General features: G+C 44.7%; 1 protein-coding gene across 1 annotated transcript in view; it reads right to left on the bottom strand.

The window, feature by feature from the left end:
• Nucleotides 1–17,812, bottom strand: part of LOC126234964 (ATP-binding cassette sub-family C member 4-like) — an 83,766-nt gene that overhangs the window by 11,384 nt on the left and 54,570 nt on the right. Inside the window, exons 20-21 of the mRNA XM_049943702.1 lie at nucleotides 10,634–10,758; nucleotides 5,861–6,106 (exon numbers count right to left, since the gene is read on the bottom strand). Coding sequence (XP_049799659.1) covers nucleotides 5,861–6,106; nucleotides 10,634–10,758 — 371 coding nt within the window. The remainder of the gene's footprint in view (nucleotides 1–5,860; nucleotides 6,107–10,633; nucleotides 10,759–17,812) is intronic.

Here is a 17,812-nt window from a genome sequence, read left to right as displayed (position 1 = left end):
CACTGCAACCAAATGGCGGCGCTGGGAAAAAGCCTGCTGAACTGCGGATTCCAAGCGAAGTAAATGATCGATTGGAGATCGTCCCTCTCGAAAGCCACACTGGTAAGGGGACAATAGATCCCGAGATTTGAGGACCCAAGTGAGCCGACGGGCTACCATCCGTTCAAGTAACTTACAAACAACATTGGTCAAACTAATTGGCCGATAGCTGTCAACAGATAGGGGGTTCTTACCAGGCTTAAGGACAGGAACCACAATGCTATCCCTCCACTGAGAAGGGAAGTCACCCTGGAGCCAGATACGGTTAAACACTCGAAGAAGACGTCGCCGTTGTGGAGCACTGAGATGTTGAAGCAGTTGGTTATGAATGGAATCTGGGCCAGGGGCCGTATCATGAGAAGATAGAGCAGAAAGAAATTCCCATTCAGTAAAAGGTTCGTTGTAAGATTCTGACTCGCAAGGGGTGAAACATAAGGAGGAAGCTTCAGCCCACTGTTTTTGGTGAAGGAAAGCAGCTGGATAGGATGCTGACACTGATGCCACTGCAAAATGGGTCGCAAGATGTTCTGCAAGAACTAATGGGTCTGTAGAAAGGCCATCTGGGAGGTGAAGGCCTGGGAGGGTGGACTGCCGATGGCAACCTTGGAGAGAGCGAAGTGTAGCCCATACCCGTGACAGAGGCACAGTAGAACCGAGGGAAGAAACTAATCGTTCCCAACATATCCGCTTGCTCTGTTTGATTAAATAACGGGCTTTAGTGTGAAGGCGTTTAAAGGTAGTAAAGCTGGCTACGGATGGGTGCCTCTTAAAGTGTTTCAAAGCTCGACGGCGATCACGGATGGCAATGGCAATGGCTTTTCTCCACCACGGGACTTGCAGGCGATGAAATGGCCCATATGAGCGCGGGACAGCAAGGCTAGCAGCGCGAACAATCACGTCAGACACGTCACGTAGGACGTCATCAATACAACCCGACAAAGAGGGAGAAAACGTGACCTGTCCAGTGTATAGAGGCCACTCGGCGCGTTGGAAAGACCAACGAGGTAACCTGTCCATCAGGGAGCGGGAAGGGAGCGTGATAATGAACGGGAAATGGTCACTATCACAAAGGTCGTCGTGTGGCGACCAGTGTAATGAAGGGAGGATAGAGGGAGAAGAAAGAGAAAGATCAATGGCAGAAAAGGTACCATGACCGGCACTGAAATGAGTAGGGGAGCCATCATTAAGAAGGCACAGGTCGTGGTCTGCAATAAATTGGTCTATAAGAAGACCTTGTCTAGATGGAAAGGCACTGCCCCACAAGAGATGATGAGCATTAAAATCCCCAAGGAGGAGGAAGGGAGGAGGAAGTTGCTGTAGAAGGGCAGTTAAGGCAGCAGGTGTAAGAGTCCTGTCAGGAAGGAGATAAAGATTGCAAACTGTGACCGCAGAGTCTAAGTGGACCCTAACAGCAACCGCTTCCACTACAGTTTGAGGAGGAATCCACATGCTAGCAATGTCTGTATGGACCAACGTACAAACGCCACCAGAAGCCCGCAGGGGTCCGACCTGATTTCGACAGAAAACACGGAACCCACGGAGGGTCGGTGAGAGCATCAGTAAAATGAGATTCCTGGAGAACCACACAAGCTGCAGAGTAGGACGAAAGAAGGGATTTCAATTCCGGAAGGTGACAATAGTATCCATTACAATTCCATTGGAGAACCACAGAACGATAGTTTAAATGGGGGCTGAACATGCTAAATCCAGTCATACCGCCGGGTCCCCACCCGTCACCAACAAGGAGGTGGCGACATCCATGAACGACAGGTCAGAATCCGGTTGTGAAGTCTGGGAAGGGACCTCCGGTGACACTAGAGGCTCTGTCCCGGGACTTAGGTGTCTTCTTCTTTTCAGGCTGAGATCGAGGAGGGCTGTGCGGCATAAAGGAGCCACCTGCAGCAAGATCAGGAACAGAAAGAGACCGGGCGACCTGGGGGCCGGCAGACCGCGGCCGTCGCGCGGCAGTAGACCTTTGGCCTGGAAGGTGTCAGGAAGGGGCATCCCGGGAGAGGCACCCTTGACCGGCAGACGCCGAAGGAGTGGGACACTTTTCCGGCTGGGGAGGGGGAGCAGCGCCCATAGGAGAAGGTGTGGGAGCCTCAGGGGAGGAAGGGGGAGGAAGGGGGAGGAAGGGGGAGGAAGGGGGAGGAAGGGGGAGGAAGGGGGAGGAAGGGGGAGGAAGGGGGAGGAAGGGGGAGGAAGGGGGAGGAAGGGGGAGGAAGGGGGAGGAAGGGGGAGGAAGGGGGAGGAAGGGGGAGGAAGGGGGAGGAAGGGGGAGGAAGGGGGAGGAAGGGGGAGGAAGGGGGAGGAAGGGGTAAAGATGTAACCAAGGCGTAACTACGAGGGCAGTTCAATAAGTAATGCAACACTTTTTATTCTGAATCAGGGGTTGTTTTATTCAGCATTGAAATACACTATGTTATTCCCCAATCTTTTAGCTACACAACACTATTTTTCAACGTAATCTCCATTCAATGCTACGGCCTTACGCCACCTTGAAATGAGGGCCTGTATGCCTGCACGGTACCATTCCACTGGTCGATGTCGGAGCCAACGTCGTACTGCGTCAATAACTTCTTCATCATCCGCGTAGTGCGTCCCACGGATTGCGTCCTTCATTGGGCCAAACATATGGAAATCCGACGGTGCGATATCGGGGCTGTAGGGTGCATGAGGAAGAACAGTTCACTGAAGTTTTGTGAGCTCCTCTCGGGTGCGAAGACTTGTGTGAGGTCTTGCGTTGTCATGAAGAAGGAGAAGTTCGTTCTGATTTTTGTGCCTACGAACACGCTGAAGTCGTTTCTTCAATTTCTGAAGAGTAGCACAATACACTTCAAAGTTGATCGTTTGACCATGGGGAAGGACATCGAACAGAATAACGCCTTCAGCGTCCCAGAAGACTGTAACCATGACTTTACCGGCTGAGGGTATGGCTTTAAACTTTTTCTTGGTAGGGGAGTGGGTGTGGCGCCACTCCATTGATTGCCGTTTTGTTTCAGGTTCAAAGTGATGAACCCATGTTTCATCGCCTGTAACAATCTTTGACAAGAAATTGTCACCCTCAGCCACATAACGAGCAAGCAATTCCGCACAGATGGTTCTCCTTTGCTCTTTATGGTGTTCGTTTAGACAACGAGGGACCCAGCGGGAACAAACCTTTGAATATCCCAACTGGTGAACAATTGTGACAGCACTACCAACAGAGATGTCAAGTTGAGCACTGAGTTGTTTGATGGTGATCCGTCGATCATCTCGAACGAGTGTGTTCGCACGCTCCGCCATTGCAGGAGTCACAGCTGTGCACGGCCGGCCCGCACGCGGGAGATCAGACAGTCTTGCTTGACCTTGTGGCGATGATGACACACGCTTTGCCCAACGACTCACCGTGCTTTTGTCCACTGCCAGATCACCGTAGACATTCTGCAAGCGCCTATGAATATCTGAGATGCCCTGCTTTTCCGCCAAAAGAAACTCGATCACTGCCCGTTGTTTGCAACGCACATCCGTTACAGACGCCATTTTAACAGCTCCGTACAGTGCTGCCACCTGTCGGAAGTCAATGAAACTATACGAGATGAAGCGGGAATGTTTGAAAATATTCCACAAGAAATTTCCGGTTTTTTCAACGAAAATTGGCCGAGAAAAAAAATGTGTTGCATTACTTATTGAACTGCCCTCGTAGATGTCATGGACACAGGGTGAAGTCGTGCACATTTCTTACGGGCCTCTGTGTAGGTTAAACGATCGAGGGACTTATACTCTCGTATCTTTTTTTCCTTCCTATATACTGGGCAATCTGGTGAACGTGGAGAATGATTACCATGACAATTTACACATACAGTAGGGGAACACAGGGACTCCCCTCATGGAGTGGAGGTCCACAGTCACCACAGAGAGGGGCCTGGGAACAGTGGGAAGACATGTGGCCAAAACGCAAGCACTTAAAACACCTCACAGGAGGTGGGATGTACGGCTTCACATCACAGTGATAGACCATAATCTTAACTTTCTCAGGGAGGGTATCCCTTCAAAGGCCAGGATAAAGGCACCAGTATCAATACGATTGTCTTTAGGACCCTCCTGAACACGCTGAACAAAGTGAACACCCCGCCGTCCAAGATTATCCCGAAGTTCCTCATCAGTTTGAAGGATGAGGTCCCTGTGAAAAACCACACCGTGTACCATATTTAGAGACTGGTGGGGGGGTAATGGGCATGGGAATTGTGCCAAGATGGGTACAGGCACGAAGGGCCGCAGATTGGGCAGCTGAAGCAGTTTTTATCAGCAACAAACCCGACCGCATCTTGCTCAGGGAGTCCACTTCGCCAAACTTGTCTTCAATTTGCTCCACAAAGAATAAAGGTTTGGTATTGGTGAAAGTATCTCCATCAGTCCTGATGCAAACTAGATAACGGGGGAAAGGTTTTGCCCCTAGCCGACGGGCCTGACCCTCTTCCCAGGGGGTAGCCATGGAACGGAAGGCCGAAGGGGCAAGAGAAGCAGCACTTGAGGAATCAGTTCCACGCAGAGACACGGCCGCAGAAGAACGGCCAGAGTTCTGGACCCGTATGCGTTTCATTTGCATAGCGTCCGCCTTGATACCACCCACTCCGATCAGGGGCTCTCCTCACGTGCGCCACCCAGCCACAGCAAGGGCCGTCTGGCACGGCGGCCATTGCCGGGAGTTCCGATGCTCCAGGATGACGAGCAACCACTCCAAGGCATGCATGAGGAGGTTACAGCTCAGGTATCAGAAGTGTGATCCCTGTGTGTTCAGGGGGCTGAACCAAAAGGGTACATAGCGACCCCACCACACGGGCTGGCTACCGTGCTGGCTATGCACCCTAGTATCAGACAACGACGTGAAAGAAAAGGTGGAATGTACTAGGAGGGCGCACGTCGGAGACACTAGGTAAGGTGCTCTTCCCCAAATGGCTCACACTACGGAAGAGAAATTTTGTAATGGAGGTCAAACCCCAGAGGGGGACCAAGGAATGCCAGGAGGAGGAGATGATTATGCAACAAAGCCGAATTGGAAAACCAACAGAACCAGGAGGATAGCAGGGGCCAACATAAGCAAGGACACCAAGAGAGGGCGCGGGGAAAGGAGCAAGGAGGGGAAAGGAGGGGAAAGGAGGGGAAAGGAGGGGAAAGGAGGGGAAAGGAGGGGAAAGGAGGGGAAAGGAGGGGAAAGGAGGGGAAAGGAGGGGAAAGGAGGGGAAAGGAGGGGAAAGGAGGGGAAAGGAGGGGAAAGGAAATGCAGCCCTGGAGAGAAAGAAGGCTGCAATGGCTCGGGGCCCCGTGCTCGCCACGCACGTATCCACAAAATCCGTTGTGGACCCCCTGGGGGGGCTGATATGGAGTACCTGGCAGTTGGTGGCAGTACAATGCACCTAATATGAGAAACATTTGTTTTTGGGGCCGCTCAGATACTTTTGATCACATAGTGTACATGCTCCGACATGGAAGTAAGTATTCGGTGGGTGACCAGCTGCTTTAGAAATGTGTAGACTTCCAAAGAATAGTTGTATGAACAATGGATGCATGTAATCAGAGACAAAAGAAACCATTTTACTCTTATTCTGTATGCAGAATGTAGAAGGTGCTCATGTAGTATAATTATGTCAGTAACAGAAGTTAATCATAAAAAAGTGCAGGAATCCTTAATTTTAAAGCAGTTTTGGTCCTCTACCTCTGACTACAACTACTCCAACTGCAACAGGCACATGAAGGTAAATAAGGTATCGCACAAAGCCAACACCATGCATTTATATGTTTTATTTATTATGTAAAGCAATAGTACAGAAAAGAGACTTACCTCCTCCAAAGCTTGCCATAATTCCTCATCTGAATGTTCATCAAAAGGATCCAGATTTGAGCGCATTGTTCCAGAAAAAATAACTGGTTCTTGAGGAATTATTGAAAGTTTTCGGCGAAATTCTTGTAGCCCAATATGTTTAGTATCAATTCCATCAATAATAACTGACCCAGTTGTGTGTGCTAGACGGAAGAGAGCTGTGATGATTGACGATTTACCAGCTCCTGTCCGGCCGACTATACCAACCTATGACAATGGGAAGTCCTTATGTATTAAAAATATTAAAACTTTAAATAATTATGTTTTCAGCACTCACGCATGCACAAATGGTTGTCAAGACCGCTGCTGCCCATCAAGTGGGAAAAAGAAAGTAGCCAGACAGTGATCTTTAAAGTATTTGTAACGGTGCCTAGATAATGTGAAAGTAATGGTGGGGCATTTCATGAGCTGTAGACATCTTCGATACCCTGGAACGAATGACAGCTCTTCACAACTTGAAGAAAAACCAAAGAACCCAAGAAGATACAGTAAACAATAACAGAAAACTAGAACCCGTCAGAAACAAGTTGAGAGTGGGAAAATTAAATCTAGTAACCTTGACAGGAAAGACTGAAGAGATTGTAGGCATGATGGAGAGGAGAAAGAGTCATATCCTTGGATTAAGCGAGACCAAGTTGAAGGGAAAAATAACTAAATCGTTGGGAGGGAGGTACAAATAATACTGGTAGGATCACAATAAAGAGGCAAAAATGGAGTGGGGTTTGTGTTTTACAAAGACATTGATCCAGTTACGGATGTGAGCTTTGTAAGTGAAAGGATAATAAGAGCAAGAGTGAACTTGGGAAAGAATAGTTCTGCTATACGCCAAGTCTACTCACCTTAGCAAGGGTGCAGAGAGGAAGAAAACAACTAAATTCCTTGAACTTTAAGACCAAGTAAGAGACAATAGCATTATGATAATTGGGGATCTGAATGCTCATATTGGCGTGGATAGAAATGGATATGAGGTGGTGATGGGGGGGCCCCTTTTGGATACGGAAGACGAAATGTTGAGGGTGAAGAAATTCTAAATCTGTGCATAAGGAATCACCTTTTAGTGAAGAATACATTCTTCAAGAAACAAGATAGCCATAAGATTACTAGATATGGTTGAGATGGCAAATTAAGACAGTTATAGACTATATATTAACAGACAAATTAATTGGAGGAAAAGTAAGGGACACTAACGTCATACCAAGTTAATAGTGCTGTGCAGATATGCAGAAAAACAAAGGGTTAAGTTGAAGACAAAGAAACCAGTTGGTGGAATGATAGAGTAAAACATGCAATAAAAAAAAAGTAATATGGCAAACAAAGACATGGAGTTTGAACAAATCGGAACCAGGGGCTGGTACCAAAAGATGAACATGAACACAAGGTGACAACATTGGAGAACAAATACCAACAAAAGAAATTCCAAGCAAAGAGAATTGTGAAAAAAGGAGGAGAGTTGGGAAATATTCACCCAGCAACTAGAGCAGGATAGCAAAGGGAACCAAAATCTGCTATATGGGTTACTGAAAAGTAAAAGATCTGATAGAGAAGACATAAAAACGATTGAAACAGACGATGGGGATATTATCAGGGACATGGAAGATATCAGAGAAGAGATGAATTATTTTGAAATCTTACTGAATGGGGAACGTGCACAAGAAAGTGACACTTAAGTCTCTGAACTAGGGGAAGAGCAGGATTCAATCTCTTGGTTAGAAACTGGGAATTCCCTGAAACAGATTAAAAGTGGGAAGGCAGCTGGAGTAGGTGAGCTGACAGCAGATATGATTAAAGCTGCAGGAATCCATGAAATACAATAGTTACACCAGGTGCTTGGGGTGATATGGAAAGAAAAAGTGCCGTATGAATGGAGAAAAGGAATTATAATACCATTGTTCAAGAAAGGTAGTAGAAAGAAGTGCACCAACTACCAAGGAATCTCACTGCCTTTAGATAATGGAGAAGGTCATAGGAAAAAAAAGATTGCAGAAAAATTATAAAACACCAATTAGGGGAACAACAGCATGGGTTCAAAAGTAATAGGGGAACAATGGATCTCAGTTTATTCCTCCTTCAGTTAATGGAGAAATACTGGGAAAAGGAAAGTACTCTATATTAGTATTCGTGGATTTGGAAAAGCATTTGACAGTGTACCAAGGGATAAAAATATGGGAATGTTTGAGAAAACAATGTTCCTGATACATTAGTTAAGAAAGTCCAGATGCTGTACGATGCTTGTGAGAGCATTGTACAAGTAGGAGGTGGAAGATCAAAATGGTTTAAGACAAAGAGGTGTTCAGCAAGCCAGTTTCCTCTCCCCTTTACTTTTCATTACACTTATGGACACAATCATGAAAGAGACCTAGGAAGGAGAAAAAGAAGATCAAAGCTTTTGTTTTTGCTGATGACATCACCATTTGGGGAGAGATGGAAATGTAGGTTCAGAGGAGACTTGATTACTGGAACACAAAATTTTAAAAATTCAAGTTAACTGTGAATAGGAACAAGACAGTGGCAATGAAGATGAGCATGACACCCACACCTTGTCACATCTTACTGGAGTGGAGAAGGTTGAATGTGTGAAAAGCAATTATCTGGGTAGCATCATATCACACGATGGAAGTTCCAAACTAAGTCTTAAACAGAATAACAAAAGGATCTAACTTCTTCCACCAAGTATGAAATCTAATCTGGGACAAGGAAGTCCCTCAAAGAGCCAAACAGCCCATATATGAAATGTATCTCCAGTCAATCAGGATGTATAGTCTAGAGGCCTGTGTTATAAAAGAGAAGAGAGTCAAATATAGGCATGTGAAATTAAGTTCCTTAGGTCAGCTCTACAAAAAAACTAGGAGATTGAGTCAGGAATGATTATGTAAGGAGATACCTGCAGGTGAATTGACTACAGAGGGGAGAATGAGTGCTTTGAGACTCAAGTGGTTTGGTCATGTGAAGTGAATGCACTTGACTCAAACTCCACACCAGTATTTGGAGATGGAGGTACCAGGAAGAAGACCAGTTGGGTGGCCTAGAAAGAGATGGACAGACCAGGTTAAGGAAGGTCAAGAGGAGAAGAGTAAAATGGGATGTAGTGAAGAGGGAAAAGCTATACCAGGACAGAAACCAATGTAGGCATATCGTTCATAAAGTTCCTACCTGGCTCGCTGGAAGGAAATCCTGATGATCCTGATGGAAGTTAGAAATCTGGATTCAAAATATTTCAGCACAGTTTAGATTCTCTTGGTATTTGAAAGATCGTGGATGCAAAAAAATCATGTCTTCGTAATCCACAGAACCATGGAAAGCAGTACACAAGGCACATTGGAGACACCATTTAAATTACAGCACAAATTTTCTTTTCTGGCAAATAATGGTTAATAGTGTTGGTAGTGCCATGTGTAGTGAGGTCACAGATGGAGACATTGCTTGCTACATGTATGGTGAACCAGGAGTTACAAGCCCATGGCTGGCGACTGCTATCACTCTTCTCACATTGCAAAGTTTAAGAATCCTGTAGAAAGCACTTTGTGATGCACTGGTGAACATTGCCACAGGAAACTGATATCTTTGTTTAGAAAGGTGAATAGTGCAGATGGCACAGTTTTGTATATTAAAGAGAGAACCAAAGGTTTGTTGTGTGCCAAAGGTGTGAATGCCCATTAAAACAGTCTGAAAACCATATGGGCAACTACCCTGCTTTATTGGGAATGGTTAGGTGTGTGGGTTATTGGCTGAATGGACTTTTATTCAAGTGCAGTTCATAGAGAGAACTTCTCAATGAAAATATCAGCCCCTTCTGTAAAGATTTACTATCAAAGTAGTATTAGATGTTCAGCGAAAGAGAGTGACCAAGACAGTAAGTTTAAAACTGACATTCAGTAATAAAACAGATTATGGAAGATTATACTTTTGGTGGATCAATTCATCTAACTGGAAAGGTCATTGACTATTATTATAAACTGCTTTGATAATTTACTATAGTAAGAAAACTGTAAAATGCTCTTAATTCTGTTACAGATGGGCTGTTTTTCACAGATGCAATGAACACAATTTGCAAGGACATAAAGAAGTGGAAATCTTAAGAAGTATGGACACATGACCAGTCTACAAGGGATGGAACTGTGTGTTCAACATTCCAATTAGTGCCCTCCATGCTACTACCATAGCTAACAAGTGAAAGCTCACTAAAAGCCCAAGTTCACTTTCCCCAAATAGATTGAGTGCAGTTGTGCATTGTTACTGCAACAAAACCACCATGGTGATAAAACCTAACTGTTAAATGAATTCAAGGCCATCCAAAATCACAGAACTATTGGCAATGACTATAGATGGTACTCACTGCCCACACTAGTCTCCCCCTCTGTTGTAACTTATATAGTAGTTTTTGTAACTATGCACACCCACGTAATTGTCACACTATGTTCTTTCTCTTTCTAGGGTAACCTTTTTATGTGGAGGCACTGACATTTTACCAAGTTGCTTGCTCAATCTTTAACAGCTCAGTGACCACCCAGCAAAACATCTGCTGCATTACCACCCCCCTGCTTAGGGATTATTATGTGATTCAGTTGCAGTCAGTGTCAATGGACGTTCATTTCAGATAACCAGTAAGAAATGTGGCCTGAAATGTCAATTTGAGCTCCGAGTATAAGAAGTTCGGAAATTTTGTAAGACTGTATTAAAACAAATATAAGATTTTAGCATGAAATTTACACTTAATTTGTTAAAAAATGTGCTTACTTTTTCTTTAGGCTGCACTGTGAAACAGAGATTTTTGAGGACTGGTGGATTCATTTTGTCATATGACAAGGAGACATCCTTGAATTCTATTTTTCCTTCAGATGGCCAGTTAAATGTTTCTATAGCTGAAAAGTTTAGCAAGTCATTAGATTTGTGATTAACATATGTACAGGAAATTAGTAAGTGACCTAAATCATAGGCAATAAGTATATTCACAAATTCAGGTTTTTACCAAATTGTTTCACCTTACAAAACATGCATTTGTAATAACTGAACAGTGATTAAAATCTATTGAAATAATGTATGTGAGAAGTTACTAGTAAACACTTATTAGGGTAATTTTATGGCAATTATGTGGCAGTTTATGACAGTAAAATTGCAGATTAAAAAATTTCTTTCCTTTAGTAGTGTGCCAAAACAGAGCACTGAACTGACATACAAATCAGATGTTAAGATTGTAAACTTTCACTCCACCTGTCAAACTGTAATACAAGATGTGGCTCAGGAGCTAGTCCTTTGTCTTCTTCATATATATTAATACATGAACTCTCATGTAGTTGACACACCACAATCTTATTCTGCGATGCAGATAAGATTTTGCTATTACTGGTATAAGAGAATTACACTTCAGTGATCTGTGCCTCAAAGCAACAGTCACCAAATGTCTGTTATTGATATTTAAAGCAGGCAGTTCTCTTCACACCGTAGTAAGTTTATGTACCAGTCTGAGTGTGTACATTGATGAAAATTACTGTGGATGAAGCATATTAATTTTCTTTGTGGAGAAATCTGTAGTTCCATAATATAACCAAATATTAAAAATAGTGTACTATGGAACAATTTGCTCCTTTCTAACAGTGGAATTTAGTTAAGAGGCTATGCAGTTGATGTTCATTTAAACAGAATGTTAGTACTGAGAATAGTGTGACATAGGTAATACAAAATCAGAACATGTCATGCTTGTGCAGGGCAAATATTAACAATATATTCTTTATATTTGTTCTGATCAATTGATTTGATCTAAAAGCTTCCAACATTGTAAGTGGAATTTAAATTTCTGACACAAAAATGTATATTCATTCAATGAACTTTGAGACTGATAGGAACCAGTAACTATAACATTATAGATATAAGAAATATAAGATACAATTTTCTGTCACTTTTAATGCAGTTGTATTAATATTACTATATTTAGCTTTTGCGAAAACCATTGATTTGATGGCTCCATTCAGAAATGATCTAAATACTCGATGGAACATCAGTGACCTAGCAATCCAAGGAAAGAGTATTCACAGCAGACCATTAGCAGGCTGAACACGAAAGTGACTTCGGTTTTATAAAATACATACAATTTCTTCAAAGTGGAACTCTGACTAAGTTTACTAAATGCTGTTCATTACTGTTTATCATTCATTATTATGTAATGGAAGATCTTTTTGATTTCCCACCAAGTGATCAGTCATCAGACTATGTATTAGTCTCTTGTGGCAACATCTTCATGTTATTTGTTTCATGTATTCCAGTCTCAGTTTTCCCTCTTAATACCATATCTCTAACAGACTCTTGAGATTTTCTGACATTCCATGATTCACTAAACGAACTGCTATGCTCCCAAGGTACAGTTTCAATTTTTTTTCTGAAAACTGAGGCCTATGTTTGATGCTAGTAGACTTCAGTTGGCCAGAAATGTTGTCTTTGCCTATATTAATCTGATTTTATATTCTGAGTCATCCATCTTTTCTCATTTTGCTTCTAAGACAGAATTTCTACTCTGTGTACTTCATGATCATTAATTTATATTTTAATTTTGTCACTAAACTTATTTCTGCTCTCATTACTTTCTTATTTCTTTGAATTACTCTCCCTCCATATTCTGTACTCAGGCTATTCATTCCAGTCAACAAGTCCTGGTAACGTTTCAGTTTCACTGAGGACAGCAATGTCCTCTGCAAATCATATTGATATCTTTTCAGCTGAGTTTTTATCCCACTAATCTTTTTATTCCTACCATGCCTTTTTCAATGTGTAGTTTGAACTATTGGGGTGAAACACTGTTCTTTGTCTCCCATTCTTATTGTTCCTCTTGCTTCATATACTTTCGCATATTACCCATCTTTCTCTTTACCTTACTCCTATCATCCTCAAAATTTAACATCTGGCACCATTTCACACTCTCACACTTTCTATGAAATAAAATCATTTTAGCATTTATATTTCGGTAATTTTGCTTCCATTATCAAGCACGTCAGCAGTGCCACTTTCATGCCCTTACCTTTCCTACAGACAAATTGTTCATCCAAACAGATCCTTAGTTTTCTTTTCCATTTTTTCCTATATTATTCTTGTTAGTAACTTGGCTACATGAGCTGCTAAGTTGATCATTTGATAGTTCTCATACTTACCTGTTCTTTGAGAGTATGTGAACGATATTTTTCAAGTTGTGTGATGGTAAGTATCCAGTCTCACAAAGATGAGATGCCGAGTTGCAGACAGGCTCAACAAAAATATTATTTTGCATTGAGCTTTCAGCCAAAGCTTTCCTCAAAAAAAAGGGGGAGGGGACAAAGGGGAGAGGGAGGGGGGGGGGGAGACAAATTCACACAATCAAACATACATACCTCACTCATGACTGCTAGCTCCAGCCAACCTGAAGCAGCTAGAAATAGTGGTCATGTGTGCATGTGTGTTTTTCCCTTTCTGGAAAAGGCTTTGGCCGAAAGCTCAGTGGTCAACATCTTTCCACTGTGCCTGTCTGCAACTCAATGTGTCACCTTTATATTTATTAGCAGTCTATCTTTTCATGATAATATTTCAACCTGGACTTTCCATTGTTTGATTTTAAATAACTTTAACAATCATTTGGTTGTCACTCCTCCAAAGATTTTAGAAATTCTGAAGGGATGTTATCTATCCCTTCTGCCTTATACGGTTGGAATTCTTGCAAAAACTGAACGGACAGGTACTAGATCCCAATGTCATTCACATCTACTCCAATTTTTTGTCATGACAGGGCTTGGTATAGCTACAGCAGTGTATGACAATCAGCACCCCAATTGGTGTTGCTCAGGCATCGAATAAGATTCAAGTGCCGCCAGCACTTGACAAACTGGCAAAGATGGGGAAGCCAACTCGAGCAGGCATTGAAGACCATTCCCAGAATGCAGTAATTCTCCACTACATCTAATAGTTGGTCTAAAGTTCTGGATTGGGGTGGATGGTATGATGACAGAAGTTCATCACACAAGTTTTGGCAGCCAAAAACTGAAAGCCATGAGTGAGGGCCGACAACTGTGTCTTCCGTATAGCTCCCTGCAGTCGCGTTCAGCCACAACACTAGAAGAGGATCAGAATGAAATACAAAAATAGTCAGTGTATAGGAGGGGAGGGGAGGGACTCGTGATCTTACTGCTAATGTGAGACCATTGACAGCAGTTAAAAAGAGTGGGACACTCAGGACAGAGCCCTGTGGGACCGCATTCTGTTGGGTATCGGGGTGCACTATGGGAAGCACTGACACGAACTCTGGAGTGTGGCAAAGTCCTTATAAAAATCAGGAGTGGGCCCAGAGACTCTATTCATGCAGAATAGCGAGGATGTGGTGTTGCCAAGTGGTATTTTAGGCCTTCGTGAGATCGATAAAGATGGCAATAAGGTGTTGTCGCTGGGAAAAAGCTAATCAAATGGCAGACTCCAGATACACCACATTGTCGATGGCGGGGCGTCCTTTGTGAGAACTGCCCTGAGACAGAGCCAGAATGTTCCGAGACTCAAGAAGCCAACACAACTGCCAGCTCACCATACGTTCAAGCAGCTTGCACAGAACGTTGCTGAGGCTGATGGGACAATAGCTGTCAACATCTAATGATGTCTTCCCGGGCTTTAGTACTGGAATTATGACACTTTCCCACCATTGCAATGGGAATTCGCCATAGTTTCATATGCGGTTGAAGACAGTAAGGAAGCGGTGTTGGGAATCTGCTGACAGATGTTTCAGCATTAGCGAATGGATGCGATCTGGGCAAGGGGAGGTGTCAGGACAGTCGGCAAGGGCACTGAGAAATTTCCACTCACTGAGTGGGGCATTATAAAGCTCAGGCTTGCATGGAGCAAAGGAAGCATTGTTGCTCCACCCTCTGAGGAGATGAAAGGTGGGGTGGTAATTCTGACACATAGAAGTGAGCATAATGCTCAGCAAGATGCTCTGGAATTACATCTGGGTCAGAAGATACAGCTCCACTTTTGGAAATTCCAGGTACACCTGGTGGGTGCTGACAGCCGTTAAGTCGGCAGAGCTTTATCCAAACCTGGGAGGGGGAGGTTCATGTTTGAATGGTGGAGACAGTGTTCCCAACACTCCTGCTTTTTTCGTTTGATGAGGAGGCAAACCTGCGCTCTGAGCTGTTTGAAGGCCATAAGATTCTCCAGGGAGGGGTGGCACTTATTACGGAAGGCCTGCCTATGGTCTCTAATGGCCACAGCGATTTCCGGTGACCAAGGCACTGACATCCACCGGGGGCAACCGGAAAAATGAGGGATTGCTGATTCAGCTGTGGTAACAATGCTCTTAGTGACAACATGGATCACTTCATCGATGGTGGCATGCAACGGATACTCAATGTTGGTAGCAGATGTGATAGTATTCCAGTCAGCCTTGGGAAACACCCACCTGGGCAAATGTTGAGATGAGGGACACTGTGGTAGGGACAGGAAGAGTGGAAAGTGGTCACTACCACACAAGTCATGTGCTCTCCAGTGGATAGATTGGAGAAGGAAAAGACTGCAAATCAAGAGATCAATTGCCGAATACGTGCCATGTGACATACTGAAATGTGTGGGGATACCTGTATTTAGGAGGCAAATGTGGAGGTGAGTTAGTAGGTCAACATCCTTGCCACAGCCATTAACCTTGGCTCCACCCCACAAAGGTTTATAGACATTAAAATCACCCAGAAGCAGAAAAGGTGGGGGGAGTTGCAAAATGAGTGCAGCCGAAACGGAGTGGTGTGTCACCATCTAGAGGAAGGTAGATGTTAAAGATGGTGATTTCGTGTGTTGTCTTCACCCTGACAGCCACAGCTTCCAAAGGTGTTTGAAGGGGGCACAGGTGTGCTACATACTCCACATGACTGTCACAGGCAGGACAGTTTTTGTAGTACCCCCGGCAGCCACGAAGGGTGGGGGTCCGCACTGTGAGAAACCAGGTCTCTTTAAGGACAATGCAAAAGGCGGGTCTACTGCTAAAGAGTTGCCGTAACTCAGCCAGGTGGGAGAAAAAAGCATCACAGTTCCACTGGAGAAAGACTTTCTTTCATCTGGGGTGGCATGGAGTGACCAAGGAGGCAAATTCGGCTTCAGTATCGTCTGTTGCCACTGGCTGAGTGTTGGCATCCAGTACCATTGAATCTGAGTCGTTGTCGAAATCTAGGTCTTCATGGGAGTGCCAGAATCTCCACCTTATCCTTTGACGCAGAGCCATGGGGGAGTGCTGATGTAGGGGCCACTGGGGGCTCCCATTTCTTTGTGGACTTCTTCCTTTATGTTTTGCTCTTTCACCACTCCTTAGGGGCTTGCTGGGAGGGCTCCTCAGAAGTAGCTTCAGGGACAGAGGAAGACCTTGAAGCCCTCCAACCAGCAGCCAGTGCCTCTTTCAACCACTGGCTTGTATCCACTCTACCACTCACAGGAAGGGGTGGGGGATGGACAACTGGAAGGTAGAATCCAAAGGGACTACTTCTGCATAAGAGGAGCTGGAGGAGGAGGAGGAGGAGGAGGAGGAGGAGGAGGAGGAGGAGGAGGCGGCGGCCATTGCTTCTGCGGAGGAGGCATCGGCCATTGCTTCTCTGGCTGGGGAGGGGAGGGAGGAGGGAACTGATGTCCCCAGCATTTTGGGGGGGGGGGGGGGATGCTGCCAAAGAAGAAAGCTCTGGGAGCAACAGGAGATGTACCACAGTCAACTGGATGGGGGAGGAGAATGGGTGGCCCCTGAGAGCCCACTGGAGTTATGTTAGAGGATGGGTGTAACGGCATCATCAATGGCGATGGCGATGCCATCATGGCGGCAGATATGAACCTTGTGGAAAGATAGCCTGTCCAGGGTCTTTTAGTCCATAATTTTGCACTCCTTTTGGAGTACTGGGCAGTCCAGTGAGCAGGAGGAGTGATGCTGTCCACAGTTCACAGAGGCACCCATGGAGAATTCGGCCGCAGCAAACATCTGCAGTCTTTACATGTGGTGCTGGAAGGATGCTGGGAGGACATGTGCCCAAATTTCCAGCACTTTAAGCACTGCATAGGGGGGAGGGACATAGGGTTTGGTGTCACATTGGTAAACTGTCACCTTAACATTGTCGGGTAATTAATCACCCTCAAAGGCCAAGATGAAGGCACCAGTGGCAACCCTATTGTCTTTGGGTTCCCTATAAACGCGTCAGAAGAAATGAATGCCCCACCGTACTAAATTGGCAAGTAGTTCATCATCCGACTGTAACAGGGGGTCACGATGAAAAATAATCCCGCTGACCGTATTGAGTCTTTTGTGGGGAGTGACTGAATCAGGAGTATCACCCAGCTTGTCACAGGCGAGAAATGCCCAGGACTGGGTTGGGGATGCTATCTGAATCAAAACCAGCCATTGCGCATTTTGGACAGTGCCGTCACTTAACCACACTTATCCTCCAGATGCTCAACAAGAAACAGACTTCATTTCCAGAAAGGAGTACCCATCAGTTCTGCTGCAAACTAAATAACATGGTGAATAAGGATCCCGTTACTCTTAAGCCGTACGTTCCTCCCAAGGTGTTGCTAGGGAGGGAAACTATTTAGGGTCCTATCTGTCAACATTGTATTGTATCTTTCCCTTCTTAGAGACTGCTGGTGCCATTCAGTCACCAGCAAGAAATGACAGTCTGCTTCATTACAGATGCCACTCACTCCAATCGGGGTCTCCCCACGGGTGCCACCCAGCCACAGCAAAGACCACCTGGTATGATGGTTGTTGCCAGGAGTCCAGATGCCTCATGAAGACAGGAATCTACTCCTGGGCATATGTGTGGAGTTTACAGCTCAGGCATGAGCAATGCGATCCCTGTGTTGTCAGGGGGCTACCACCAAATGGGTACAGGATGGCCCCACCACAATGGACTGGCTACCATGCTGGATATTGGGTGCAGAGAAACCCAA

The sequence above is a fragment of the Schistocerca nitens genome, chromosome 2 (assembly GCF_023898315.1).
Source record: "Schistocerca nitens isolate TAMUIC-IGC-003100 chromosome 2, iqSchNite1.1, whole genome shotgun sequence".
NCBI classification, from domain to species: Eukaryota; Metazoa; Arthropoda; class Insecta; order Orthoptera; family Acrididae; genus Schistocerca; species Schistocerca nitens.
This window is presented reverse-complemented; position numbering and strand designations above follow the sequence as displayed.